At 36.3% G+C, this 15,207-nt stretch overlaps 1 protein-coding gene across 4 annotated transcripts in view; it reads left to right on the forward strand.

Annotated features, from left to right (window-relative positions):
• Positions 1 to 15,207, forward strand: part of ERC1 (ELKS/RAB6-interacting/CAST family member 1) — a 294,214-nt gene that overhangs the window by 79,502 nt on the left and 199,505 nt on the right. For all 4 annotated transcript variants that reach the window (XM_086755609.1, XM_086755591.1, XM_086755602.1 and 1 more), the window contains exons 4-7: positions 3,812 to 3,886; positions 5,924 to 6,079; positions 7,789 to 7,872; positions 10,525 to 10,692. In XM_086755609.1, the coding sequence (XP_086611735.1) occupies positions 3,812 to 3,886; positions 5,924 to 6,079; positions 7,789 to 7,872; positions 10,525 to 10,692 (483 nt within the window). The remainder of the gene's footprint in view (positions 1 to 3,811; positions 3,887 to 5,923; positions 6,080 to 7,788; positions 7,873 to 10,524; positions 10,693 to 15,207) is intronic.

The raw sequence follows: 15,207 nt of genomic DNA on the forward strand, positions 1-15,207 counted from the left end.
GTGTGTCCACAATAGAATCTGAATACATCAGAGATACTATTCTATTCTACTACTGAAAGATAAGTACGTAACCTGTATTTCACAATTAAGAAGAATATCTATGCAACACCTTCCTTCAGCAGCTGCACTTAAATCTGTGTTCTAGGGAGGTTCAGCCTGCCTGTGGCCCTGTTTTTAGGCTCCTTAGAATTGTAGGCATGTTGCCAAAATTAAGTCCTTACTATGCAGTCGCGAGGTGGGAGGTGTTGTTTTTCAGCAGGTTATGTCATCCAAATCACAGTGGAATTACTTAAGATGATAGAAGTAGGACATTTCTTTTGCCGAAGTGCAAAACATCACTTCAGACAGTGGGGATACAGACATTTCTAAAGAAAAAAGCTTAGAAGAGTTTTCCATTTGGGACAATGCTGTGCAATGTAAAAAGCACACACTATTGTGTCAGCATCCCTTCAGTGATATGCTATTCTCCTACTGTGTATTTCATCTACTCCATTTCCATAGTAGTAGTTGCTTTTATGTTGTCAGATCAGAAACCATGTCTCTGCACAACTAGAAATTATCTAGTATGCAATTGCACTACTAAAATAAAAATAATCTATTGTTCAAAATAGACTTTCGGCATATTTTTTTTTAACCTTCTTTTATTTTCTCAGTTTCTAAAAGTTCTTTTCTATTATCAAGCTGTTGCATTTTATTCTACAATAAACAGTCCTCGAATGATTGCACAACTGATGTGACAGGAACAGCTGGATACTTAACTTTCTGTGTTTTGTGAAAGCTGACGCAATTCAGAAGAGGATACTTTTCACTCTTGAATCTTTCTTCACCTTTTGAAGTTTAAAGAATCATCTTCAGAATTACTCCCTTCTTCCCATATGTGCTTTTTAAAGTTAGAAAAAGCAACTTCTTTTTAATTCCGAAATTTAGGGGATTCAAACCCTTTTCTTTCCCTCCCGTATACTTTTTTTTCTTTAGTGGACAGGAATTTAAGCATGCCGTCCAGATGTGACGGGGATGTCGTCAACTGTGGGTTGTTTTTACTAGTTTCCTCTCAAAGGAGCCGACTGGTATTGGCTCTGTCAGACATAGCGGAAGCTTTTACCAGCTTCTCACAGAAGCCACCACTCTAGCCCTGCCACTACCAGTGGGATAAGGAAAAGGACAGCATGTGTCTTACCCTCTTGGTTCCTCTCAGCCTGGGAATCGCAGGAAAAGTCTTGAGAATTCTGAGTAGGGACTGGAGGGTGTGAGGTTGTATGAGTCTCTTCGAAGGGATAGTTAGAAGTCTTGTTTTTTTCTTATTCAGATATTTGTGTACTTGCCCAAGCAGTGCTATTCACTTCAGCCAAATAGATACAGGCCTGCTGTTCCAGAGCAGTACAGTATTTGAATGTCTCTCCAGCATTTGCTGTTTAGTGGATGTATGAATGGAGTCCCCGAAGTCCACTCTGCAAACTTCAGATACAGAGATTTTTCAGGAGGAAGCCACTTCTATCACTGAAGTGGTACAAAAGCATCCTTTGAAAATTGCCGAAGGCTCCAGTCTAGCTACAGAGTCATGCATGCTAAGATACTGAAAACGTGTCTGTAACAACATTGTGACAGTGGCAAGACAGACACTGACTGTATCCACAGCTCATTAGAAGGACTGACAGCCACAATGTCTTGGAATTATGGTGCAGTTCTTGAATCAACACGGTAGAGCTGGCTGAGCAGGAAACAGAAAAATATACCACCGCTACCTTAAGGAAGGCAGTTGAGATCAGTGTTCTTGGTCTTCCTCCACAGGGAATGAAGCAGAGTTGTATTTTTCATGACAGGTACTGGTAAGAGCGCTGAGAAACAGGTGGAGGGTGGTGGATCTGCTCTCCATCTTATTTCTAAATGCTCAGGCTGGTCTTGAGTGTTAGAAGCTCATCGTAGGTTATCCTTATTAAGGCAACATGTAGTACTATGATTTTTGTTGCTGATCCTTGATTGCCTCATTGATTTAAAATGTGTTGAATAGGTAGAAGCCATATCTCTTTGACTTTAGGCAAAAGGAAGTGTTCCCTTAACCATGTAGGCAGATGGAAAAGTGGAAGAGTGCTAGAGACCAGCAGTGTGGAAGGCTAGTGATGATATTATTGATTATGCTGTGCTTCGGCCATCAGTTGAGAATAATAGAGAGGAATGCACACTGCCCTTTCTTTGGACATGTACATTGCAAGCAGACAGAGGAGATCTTGGACTGAAAGAAAAATCTGGCTAGACTGTTTATATTTGAGTAAATCCATTATGTGAATGCAGGTACAGGTAAGTAGAAGAAGAATAATGGTCTTGCTCCACTCTGGTCTCAATGTGGCAGACTGTAGAGGCTCTCAAGTTATCTGTTGACTATGGGAGAAGCCAATACTTTAGAGGGGTTTTCTAGTTTATTTTTTCAGGAGGTATTTTTTTCAGAAAACACCACCCTACACTGCAAACTTACTTGTAAAAATATCTTCTCAGGAAATACACAAGTAGAGTATTGAAAGACAGACAAACTTTGTACTGGATTTTCTTGTTACTACCATTGGCAGGCATCAACTTAGGCAAATGTCCTTGTGCCAAACTTATGCAAAATTCTTCTTGTGGCTCTTGTCACATTTGTATCTTGCTTGCTTCACAGCTGTGTAACAACACTTAACAATCTCAAAGATAAGTAGTGGGTTTAGTGTTTTGAAAAGCACTGTACAACCTGTCTCATTCAGATAATTAATCATGGGGTGCAAGTTGAGTGTATGACTACCATATAATATATTATCTCTTCACCATCTGAAATTACAAGTTTGTAGATGACTGTTTCGATTTGTCTTTTTGGGTGTTTGAGGGGAGTGGGTGGCTGAACTGTGTGTGTGTGCACATACACAATTTGTTGTTAGGTTAACTGTTATCACAGTTCATATTCTGTGGGCACTAAAGTACTTTTATGTCATGTATTTTTAACATTCTAACAGTGTTCACATTCCTGCATTTAACATTAGTGCACGGTGTAAGGACAATATTATTTTAAGATGAATAATGAAAAAGTGGAATAGATACTATACTGTTTTTCCTGTATTCACACTTGTTGGTTTGAAACTCCTGACTACTTTATACGGTAGAACAAGTTTCTTCAGCTGGCTGTCATTTTATTCCTCAGCAAACAGTCTGAGGCATGATAGTTCTGTGAATTCACATCAACAGAAATATCCCGTGGACTTTTGTGCCCTCCTGTCTGCGTACTCTGAGCTTCTACAGCAATGTGCTATCCAGTCATGGGCTTTCAGCTACGTTCGATGCTCAGTGGAGAAAGATTTCCATAATGCATAATTAAATGTTGCTACTCTGAGGTAAAAAAGTTGGAAAAAGAGCTACATCTGTAGCTTGTTGAAATGGAAACCTGAGCATTATTGTTTTCAGTAAGCATCTAGTCAAATAAATTACATGTATGTCTTCCATGGGAAACTAGTAATACTTTAGATTAGTTTAGCAGGCAGGTAGTAGGGGTTTTTAGTAGACTCAGCTGTCATTTCAACAGCTGATTTTGAGAAAGTAGGTAGTCAAAGATGTAGTTAGTTTCTCTTGTGCCTTTTTAACTGAGACTGTGATTCTGTTGAATGATCTTTTGCCTATCCTTTTCTTTGATATCAGAAATGATAAAACAAAATTTATGAACTAGTAACATCAGAAAGCAGCACTGAATTATGCTATGTATTGGAAAGAGAAGCTTCTAGTAATTTTGTTTGTATTTGGTAAGTGGGACAAAATGCCACTAGGGTAACTCTTGCTTTCTTTTCTGCTGGTACAGGAGATCCATCGTCGATTTGAAAATGCTCCTGACACAGCCAAGACAAAGGCACTGCAAACTGTTATTGAGATGAAGGTAAATGATTGCATATAGACAGCAGTAGAGTTTGTTCTCTGGAAAATGGCTTTTCATATGAAAAGTAACTCTACCAAACACCATATACTTTGGTCAATCTTGTAATTTAAACTAAATATATTTTTAATACTATTTTATTCTTTTATTTTTTATTATTATTCAGTGAAGAGACAGACCTGTTTCATGACAGAATAGAAACCTGCCTTCTATCTGACTGCAGCAGCATATACAGATTTTTTCAGTTAACCAAGAGTCCATTGTGTTACAAGGATGGAAATGATGGATTAGTAGGTTTTTATGGTGATGTGGGTTATTTGCTTTTTGTATTATCAACATCTGAAATACTGCTTTGTGTTCTGTGTGTCAACAAAGTCAACAATTTGCAAACTGAGAACCCACCTAAAGAATGGGTCATATCGCTAGAAAGATGTCTGTATGTCATCGTAAACCTAACTTTGTGATTGATTTCTTAAACCATTAACTCAAGTACCTAATGGAACAATGGCAATTTGCCAAGAGCTCAGGAGCCACAAGTGAAGTGTGTGGTTTACACAGCTTTATGCAATCATATTTCTTATTGTATGGTCCATAAATTACATCAGATAGAACTTGGACAAATACAGTTAAGAAATTGGAAACTGTCTTTGCAAACTATTATATTCCGTTTTCATGTCCTCCCTTTCTCCCTCCTTCTTCATCTGTCCATTTTTCTTTTATTTTCCTTCTTTTTTTCTCTTCCAGCTCTTTCCATTCCATCTCAATGTTTTCCGTAGTAATTTCCCATCTTTCTACTCTGGAGCCTTTCATTTACCATCTTTCTTTTATCGTAATATTTGTGGTCCATAGTAATGAAAATTAATTGATCATCCAGTAACAATCAGCCATCTTTACTATCAGGAGAGAAACATCGGTATTTCTGGGAAATTATGTGAGCACTGAAACTAAATACTGTTGTAAATTACAACATATCACTTCTCCTTACTACCTCTCTAATTTTTTGTTGCAAAATTTTGCTTAATTTAATTTTGATTGTAACTTAAACATCAAAAATTAAGAAGGAGATCCAGTTAGGTCTTCATAAAGGTTGTTTAGAAAAATCTTATCTCATGAATGAAAACCCATATATGAAAATCTTTCATGCTTTTTTTCAGCTGTGCTTTGATTATCAGACTAAAAAAATTATGAAGGATTGGTCTATGAAAGAATAGAGGATAGTGTTGAATCATACCTCTATTTCAGGAAAGATGAAATATTTTGTAGAAACGAAAGGAAAAAGTCTACTTTAAGAGGTTACAATTCATAAATACATATCCATATTCATGAGTATGCATGAAGCTGTGTGCTCTATGAATCTGTTCTTGCTGTTCCTAGCACATAAGACTTCTAAAGAAACAGTAAATCAAGTAGATTGAAAATCTCTGATTGTCCTGTAAAACAATGAGGATAATGATAGATTGAATTTTTTATTTTTACAGATGTGTATTTTTTAAACATGGAAATGTTTTATATGTTTTATATATGAGACAGAATACTTGAAGGATCCTCTACTGCTTTGTCCACTCAGAACTAGAATGTCCACTCAAAACTAGATTCTTGCATCTTTTCCTTGCTATGGTGCTTTTTATGTTCTCCATTTGTGACTCCACTTAAATTACTAGTAGCACAAACCATTTTTGCCATTCTTGCAGTCACATTTTGCTGTTCATTGTTCTCTGTTTTATGCCAGCTTCACGTTACAAGACAACCTTTTTTCATGTTCCTTTATTTATTCATCATATACTGTGTCCCTGCCCCTAGCCACGTTTTCTTTCAGTACTGAACTCTTGCTTTCCTTGAAAAGTGTAAAAAAATTGAAAAATGAGTACTTAAGCACTCAGCCAGATGCTATGTAAAGAGGTGTAGACTGATTTCTGTAGGAACTTCACGAGTAAATTTTAAGGGCAGGTACATGTCCAACAAATTATTTCCTTTTTTAATCCAGTGGCATGTTAACGAATCATCAGTGTGTCTTCGTCTGTCTCTTCTAATCATTTTCAGGATTCAAAAATTTCTTCCATGGAGCGTGGCCTCCGGGATTTGGAAGAGGAGATTCAGATGTTGAAGTCAAATGGAGCTCTGAGCACAGAGGAACGTGAAGAGGAAATGAAGCAAATGGAGGTGTACCGTAGTCATTCCAAATTCATGAAAAATAAGGTATTAAGAAAACAAATGACAGTAGTAAGATAAACTGAGCTTAGCAAACAGATGAGAGCAATTTTCATGCTTCAGTAAGGAATTATGATCTGGGTTCCCATTCACATGCTGGGAAACAGAATTTATATGTATTCTGCCATGAAGCCACTAAAATAACTTAAAAATATGTAAAACAATTTTAAATTCAAATTTGAAAATATTATAATGGTGGTTCACAAATTCTGCTTTTACCGTCACACCTAACTTCCTTTTATTTCAGGAGGATTTTGTCTTTATCTTCAGGCCATTGCTAATCCACTATAATTTTAGGTTTATTTGGTCTGGAGTCTTTTCAAATATAGGCTATTGAAAAAAGTGTGTTTATTTTGCAATTGTTCTATTATAACTAGTAGGTCTTTTTATTATGTAAAGGCTGAAAAGAGCATGAACTGTCACTATAGTGGCTTTCCGTTATACTCTCTTTCCAGTAGTGCAGTCAGAATGAGAGTAGATTCTACAATGGTGGTAATGCCAACATTAATTTATGCCATTGAGAATGCAGGACAAATACAGCAGTGAGACATGTGGGTTCTCAGCTGTAAAGATGGACAGTGACTGCTGGATTGTCTGTAGCCAAAAGTCAGTTCATTCTTTGTTTCTCCTGAAGAAGTGTTTCTCAGTCTTTTAATAGGCCCTAACATTTTCTAATGAAGATTCAGGCCTTGTACAGTAAATTTAAGTATATTGTGAGCTTTTCTTAGTTAGCTTTTGTGTACTCCCTGCAAGCAGTGTGCAAATCCCTGAAAGAGGAGTTGAAAATTACTCGACTAGGTCCTGAACAATTGTAACCTACTGCATTTGTCCTGCTTGAAATTATTTGTCGAAAAAAGAATGATGGAGGAAGTTTCTTGGAGAAGTGTTACTTGCCCAAAAGCAGAAGCACGTAGTAAGTATGTGCTTCTTCCACTGCCGTCATGCCAGCTCACTGATTTACCTCAAAATAACTATCCCACGAAGTTACTTCTGGGAACTGAAGGATACCTCCTTCAAATTAAGAGTGGAGAGACGATTTTAGCATGTCTTCCTTCCATCCTTTATTCTTTTTCTTCTTACCTTCTTTCTTTCTTCCCTTGTTAGCAACTCTTCAATTTCCCCTTCTCCTCTGTAGATCTGTTCAGGTACTCAGTTTCTGGATCTCTTCCATCTATGGTGTCTGCTCATTTATTTTCCTGCAGAAAATTTACGCCTTTTTGGTAGCAGTTCACTCATGAATTGTAGCCTGCTCCAAACTTGATATCTTACTGTCCTACCTTGTTTTGTAATTGCGCGACATTTATTTTTTCAATATCATATTGTATAATCATCTGTGGCTGTATCTTGATAATTAACTTCATTTCTCTTAAACTGAAAAATGTCCCTTTTCCTCTTCTAATTTCCTCATGAATTCCAGTTTCAAAACTGTTGGGTGAAGTGCCGCATACTTGACATATATAAACATAACCATAACTCTACATCTTTGTTTCATCATCAAATTTTTGTCTGACAGCCTATGTGAAATTACTGAGATATTGAACTTTTGAGAAGACTTAACGAAGAATGGAAGAAAAAATGAGTGACCAATGTTGATCCTTCTGTTTGGTTCTTTGTCACTTTGAGTTACTTAGATGGAAACAGGCTAACTAGAAGCTGACAAATTATAAATATTTAAAAGCATAACAATGTCGTGACAGGTAGAGCAACTGAAGGAAGAGCTAAGTGCCAAAGAGGCTCAAGGGGAGGACCTGAAAAAAAGAGTGGCTGGTCTCCAGGCCGAGGTCTCTGCAGTAAGATTTATCTTTTGTGTGCAGTGGCCATTCACTGGGGCTTGCTAGCTCTCTGGCTTTCGGGATAGCTCTTCTTCTCTTACCTTCTTTATGACTTGATATAACAGTAGAACTAACAGCCTGCTCAGCCTTGTAGCTGCCTTTTTGTTCACACGGTTTTGGTGTCCATAACATCATTCTTCAGCTGAACATGTATATTTGTTTTGTTACTATTTTTTTAATGGTATGAGCTGTTTTAGCAGTAACTTACTCTTCTCTGTTGAAGCAGATTTTCAAAAGTATTCAGCAGCCACTTTGGGGCCTGACTTTCAAAAAGATTTTCTTTCCCTAGTAGAACAAAAATAATTTGAAAACATGTGCTGAACCCTCTTAACATTGTTTCACAAAAAAATAACAAAAGCTGGATGCTGAACACTTTTTTAAACGGATTGTTTAATTTTAGCAGCATGAATTTAGGTTATTACTTTGCTATGAAATTAGTGCACTTGCTGAGTGACCACAGTGTCTCACCGAGAAGAGTGATGTGAGCACTTAATGCTGCCTTAACTTCTCTTGCAACTTGGAATGGTATGTGCTGCATTCTTCCTAGAAAGCTTTAGCACATTGGCAGTGTGGGCTTTCAGCCCTGAGATGGGGATTTCTAGAGAGAATGATCTTCGGGGCTACTTGGGAATTTTAATGTAATGAAATGTGGTTGTGTTTAGATGAGAGCATTTCACTGAAACACAGATATTTAGGGTAAACATCTCTTCTGAGATGACCCCAAAAAGAATTTATCTTTTCAAAGAAGGGTGAAACTGATTTGACAAAGTTTTGCTATAATTCAGGCCACCTACTATTTGAAAAAGTTTGTGTCATCTGAAATTTTTAAGGAGTCTTTTTTGTTTAGATACTCCAGAAAACTTAACCGGTAGTAAATAGTTCATCTCTTCCCAGCTGTTCTGTTGTGCCTAGCAGTACTGTGCAAATGGTCGTATTGGCCAGTAGGTGACAGCAGAAATAGTGCTGCTAACATCAGTAATTTTGCATCTAATTTAAATAGATGGTGAAATCATTCTGCGGAGATATTTGCTTTTAGTAAAAATGTGAAAAAACCAACGTAGTATGTTTGAATTAAGTGAACAATGAACTATTGAATAGTTCTATAAATTAAATTCTTTATATACTCCTTTCTCGTTATTCCATTTTTAAAAATCAGTTTCTGTGAGGTTTTTTGAGATGCATGTCCTCCTTGTTCCGCTCCCCTTCTTCCTTATCTCTTCACATATGCTGTTCCACACTGGAACACAAGAATATTTGAAGACATCTTTTGATGCTATTTTGATACTGTTTGGAAAAGAGTTTTCTTTCTTTAGTTGCCCAATATTGAAACAATGTTAGCAAGATAAAACCACGTTTACCCAAGCTTTTCCTCACAGTTATTTCTACCAGTATGTGCCTTTATTCTAATTAAAATCTAAATAAAAACATATAAATTATAATGTAAAACAATTTAATTTTGTTCCTGACACATTCACAAAAATGGAAGATGACCTGGACAATTTTTTTTAGTTTATGATATCCTTTAAATTCTGTTACGAAGCATTGTACAACATGCTTTTGGGATTGAAGGATTATTTTTTTTAAATGTCACAAGTAAAATTGTTTAAGTTAAAAAGGGAAAACAGTTTAGCTTTTAGAGATATGTCCACCTCTGCTACATAATATGTTAAAGTAAAATATTGCTATTTTATTCTCTGATACATCTCAGTATCGGAGGCAAACTAGAAAGTTATTTATAAACTTGAACATAAGTCAACATTTAGACTTACCTGTCCTCTTTATTTAAAGTTTTCTTTTTTCTTCAGATTTACCTCAAAATTGTCCTGGGTGATGATTACACTTAGAATGAGATTTCATCTCATTTCAATGCTTTACTTTTAACATTTCTTACTGTTTGTCTTTTTAAGTGATAATCCAACCTACATTTGTTCAAATAAATTGCCATTTCTGTATTGATTTAATGCAGTAAATTAATTCTGGGAAATTGCTCTCAACAAAGTGCAATTCCACACTTTTCATGTTGTTTTGATGTATATTTGTATCTGCTTTAAGAAGCTTCCATAAATTAAAAGGTATTTATTAGGAGATTGAAATGCTGCTGTTGTGAATAGTGGGAAAAGTAAAGTTGTCTTTACATATTCCGTAAGCATGAGGCTTGATTGATTGATGGAGAGATGGATGGAAACTCACTGGTTTGACATTTTAAAGCAAACATCATGCTTCTGAGAGAGACTTGTAGGTATCTCATCTTTTCTGACAGTCAGTGTAAGGGTACATTCTCATTACAGTTCTGTTTCATCTTCATTAAAACCTTATCCCTGCTAAGTAACTGGTTTTGGTCAATTCTTTGAAAGATGACTAATAACAGACTGACTCTGTTAAAAAGAACCTATCTTGAAAAATTGGTGCTCCTCCCTCTTTTTCCATGTATCTTTTGCTCATGACACAAATTTTTGCTGGCCTTCCACTCAAGATAACCAAAGGCTTCACAATTCTGTGGGATGAGTTTAGAGTATCATACTGTTTGGTGAATTTGTAGTTATTTTTGTAAGGAAGGTATAAATTATTTTTTCCTTTGCCCATCTCTTCTTTCTTTTTCAGATTGGTCAGGTGAAACAGGAGCTGTCACGCAAAGACACTGAGTTGCTGGCCTTGCAGACAAAGCTGGAGACCCTCACAAATCAGTTCTCTGACAGCAAGCAGCATATTGAAGTTCTGAAAGAGTCTCTTACAGCTAAAGAGCAAAGAGCTGCCATCCTGCAGACAGAGGTGAAACAGGCAATGCCATTCTTGCTGACTTTTCATAGAGAAAGAGATAAAAAGTTTTATTTTTTTTCTTCTTGTTTAGGTTATACAATTTCATAGTCATTTAATACTGTTTGTTCTGAGCACATTGTATCTTTAATTCTCTAAGCCAGGGGACTGATTTTAAAGACAAATACATGTGTATAAGTGCACATATGTTCCTGAGGTTGAATACACACTTGTACGACATGCTGCATGAACATGCAGTCACTAATATTATTTTTCCTAAGCACAGATAAATTGGAAGTTGCAATGCCTGAGCTGGAGGGATTTATTTTCAATGACCTTGTAGCTAAAAGAGCACAGAGAAAGGAAGAGCATTCCAGTAGTACACAGCTTGCTGAGGCTTCACTACTACTATCAGCATTTATGGGAACTCTTGTGTGTAAGCCTGTGCTTACACCTGAAATATGGGCTTTCATGTTTCATGATAGAGGAAAAATATTTTCAAAACTGTGTTTTGATAACAAATGTTTGATACATTTCCATATGATGTGAGACACAAGTGTATATCTGAACGTCAAATGTATAATAACTATAGCAGAAATTTATTGCTTCTGGACATCCCTGAAGAACAAGCATGAAATTGTGTGAAGACAGCATTTCAGTACCTTGGTTTGTAAAACTGTAGTGTCAGTAGCAGTCCAAAAGATGGCGGTCATGCATCAAAAAATATTTGTGTTGTTACAGCTAAAACAGTGACAAGCCAAAGGAGCTGTGAAATAGGCACGCAGAAAATTTGTTGGTAACACTGGTAGAAAGATTCCATATTACGAGATAATTTATTTGAAATTTTTACCCTCATGTACCTTTCGTGTAGCCATGTTCAGTGAATATATGAGTGCACATGTCCTTGTGCACATGCAGAAATCAAGTTACATGGTAAATATCTTTTGATGTTCTAAGATGGATTTTCTGATTGTTCTCAGATTTACGTAGAGGTTGAAATTGCATTAGTCAGAATAACTGTGAAAGTGTGCTTGTTTACAGTCATAAACTTCTCGTTAAATTTGTTCATTCTTCTTTGCTAGTCAGGAATATACCCTAAATTCATACATGTTTATTTAAAAAAAAAAAAAAATTCAAAATATCGTTGGAAATAGGTATTAGGTAAATAAACATTTCAAAATGTAAATTGCAGGTTTTTATCCGTTACAGTGGTTGAAAAGAATATAGATATATTAAATCACTGTGCAGTAGTGTGACAAACCTACAAAGCTAGAAATAAAATTCTCTTCTTACATTTAAATAATAAAAAGCGGGACTTTTCTGCCCATGAGAGATTAAGTTCTTAAAAGAATGTACTTTATTAAGACTTCAGTAGATGGTCATAATTTAATCTGTTGTGGTAGGTAAGCGTATTTATTCAAATAAAATGTACAGGAGTTAAACAAAATATTTAAAACCAAAAAGACTTGCTTATATACCATTGATAGATAGACTTGATAGTTATTCAGAACTAAAGTAGTTTTTTTAATACAGATAATTATTCTACTCTCTGACTTGTTATTACTAAATAATCATTGAGAATATTTGTTCTTCACTCACTTCTTCCAAATGAGATTCTCATATAGCACCACAAGACAAAACAAAATTGAATTCTTTCTCTGAAACATGCAAACTCTTTTTTTTTTGCTAGTAAAAAGAGGCTGCAAGGTGGGGGGAAAGAGAAAGAGATATTTTCTACTTACTGCTTTTAGGTTATTCATGTAGTTTGCTTACAGATATCATAAGTGAAACAGTAACTACTGCAGTAACAGTGAAATGTATTTTTCTGTTTGTCTTTCAGTAAGGAGTTGCTGTGGAGATAAAACATTAACGATACTGTTTTAGAATGATGTTTTTATGATAGATTTAACAGATTCAATATAGTCTAGCATGTTCTTCACGGTAACATGGAGCAATCTGGTATGAATTTAACACTTACGAAGTGTTGTTGATTATAATGCTATTCCATTGTATCAGAGTAGATACGTAGAATGATCCATTTATGTCCCTGAGAATTTTTATATAATTCTAAGAAGATATTTATACTTTCTGAGATATGATCACATCTTTTTCATTCTTGCTGATGTTCTTGACAGAAAGCTCAACAATTAAATCATTATACACAGTTACCTTTCTTCTGTCTTCACAAGTGATCCTCTCAAGTATAAGACTGAAACACATTGATAAAGTACAGCATTGAGATGTTTGTCATTGCATCCTATGATCTGTTTGTTTTATTTCAAAGAAAAGGTATCTTTCTGTAAAAGAGTTTTCATTGGGGACAGGGTAGGAATGTAAGATTCTGCCTGGTCTCACTTGTTGATAGCACTGGTCAATGTTAAAACATAACTAGCTTCTCTCAAGACACCTAGAGAGAGTTGTGAGGAGGAAGAGAGGTGCATTTTCTGTCATATATTGGCAGGCATCTTCATAACAGACTGGTATTTTAAAGTAGTATTTAAGTAAACATTTTGAGAGAAAAGAGCATACCTTCATAAGCCTCTGCTTTTTAGTCTTCTGTTAAAGAAAACTGCAGATAGGTGGGGAAAAAGATGTTGGTATAATATCTCAAAAACGGATTTGCCACCTGCCACACTAGAACTACAAAGAACAGTGAGCTATTTGTGGGGTGTTTATCTTGAGGGCTATTGGGTGGAGAGAATATTGTAGTTAACTTTTCAATTTGTGAAGAAATCTTTAAAAATAGCTCTTACTATGTACAATCTCTTTGTAAACAAACAAAAAATAAATCAATATTTATTTTAGAATTAAGACTTCATCCATATAAAGTTTGTGTTTTGCCCAGTGAGCCCTTTAGCTTGGGTTGGTGCCAGAAGGTATGTGGCTTCAATGGGAGGTTAAATTAAGCAGTGAGAACATTCCCCTTTATTTTACTGTACTGCCCAAGCTGGCCTGGTTCTGTAATTGGTCTGTTCCACACAGTAAATTCAGATTAATATTCAGTAGAAAAATGAATCCAGTCCTCTGGAAGTATTTTATTTGCTCTGAATATCTGAGTAGAACATAAAATTCTGTAAAGCTCTCTTTTTTTGAGCTTATATTGGCGTTTTAAAACTATAGTAGACTCTCCCAAATCAGAGACTGTTACAGAGTGATCACCTTTAGTGAGGAATGGGACCTCTAAAGGTCATCTAGTCCAACTCCCCTGCAAGAAGCAGGGACATCTCCAACCAGATCAGGTTGCTTAGAGCCCCATCCAACCTGGCCTTGAATGTTTCCAGGGATGGGGCATCCACCACCTTTCTGGGAAACCTGTGCCAGTGTTTCACCACCCTCATTGTAAAAATTCTTTCCTTATATCAAGTCTGAATCTGCCTCCCTCTGTTTTAAAACCATTACCACTCATCCTTCCACAACAAGCCTTGCTAAAGAGTTTCTCCCCGTCTTTCCTGTAGGCCCCCTTTAGGTACTGGAAGGTCGCTGTAAGGTCCTGGAGCCTTCTCTTCTCCAGGCTGAGCAGCCCCAACTCTCTCAGCCTGTCCTCATAGGAGAGGTGCTCCAGCCCTCTGGTCATCTTCATGGCAAGTCCTCTTCATGGACTTGCTCCAACAGGTCCACGTCCTCCTTATGTTGGGGGCTCCAGAGCTGGACACATTAATGTAGTAATACCAACAGAAAATAAAAGTTTTGAATTTTGCTATTACACAGAAATTGGGACTTGGATATAACATAATTCAAGATTTTTAAAAAGTCTTAAGAATAAGTTTAAATTAAATATTATGTCATATATTGTGTTTATTCTGTGAGTCATTGAAGCTACTAATGTTCTAGTTTTTCTTAGAAATTTTGAAATCTACATGCTTAATGTATGGCTATGCATATTAGGAATTTATTAGTATTATTATTTATTAGCATTGTTTACTGCTACTGGAAAATTCTGTGAAGACAAATTGATGGTTCCCAACACAGTTCATCATACGTGGTTCTTACAGTGAAGAAATTAAAGTACCCAGCTGCAAAGAGGTACCTGTTGTACCTGTATCTGGCAAACCTGTTGTGGCAACAAATGTGCTTATTTTGCTAAAGCTTCATGGGAAATTGGATGGTACGTACAGGTCAAGTGAGCAAGCCCATTGTTACACAAAGGACTAGCAGTTACCTGAGCTGTACTGTAAGATTTTACTTGCCATGCATAATTAAAGACATGGCAGTCTATTCCTGTGAAAGCAGTTAGGTTAACCTAGGGTTAAGACAACACCATCCAAGATGCAGAAGTCAGGAGAAGGGGCGTCAGCACCTCAGTAGCTGTTTGCCTAGTTGTTTCCACGTGCAGAGAAAAATCTTAAGCAGACTTTGTTGAAGTTGGCATCACATGACTCCCACAGACCTCAATTCTTGTCACTGTGGGAGGATGCCATACATAAACCGAACTGACATGAATAAACAAGTGCAGTGTTCTGCCAGGAATAGTGCTAAGGTGATGATTGTGTGTCCTGCCAGCCTTTGAAAATATTCTTGAAAGTGTTTTCT

The sequence above is a fragment of the Chlamydotis macqueenii genome, chromosome 1, assembly GCF_036417535.1.
Source record: "Chlamydotis macqueenii isolate bChlMac1 chromosome 1, bChlMac1.mat, whole genome shotgun sequence".
Lineage (NCBI taxonomy): Eukaryota > Metazoa > Chordata > Aves > Otidiformes > Otididae > Chlamydotis > Chlamydotis macqueenii.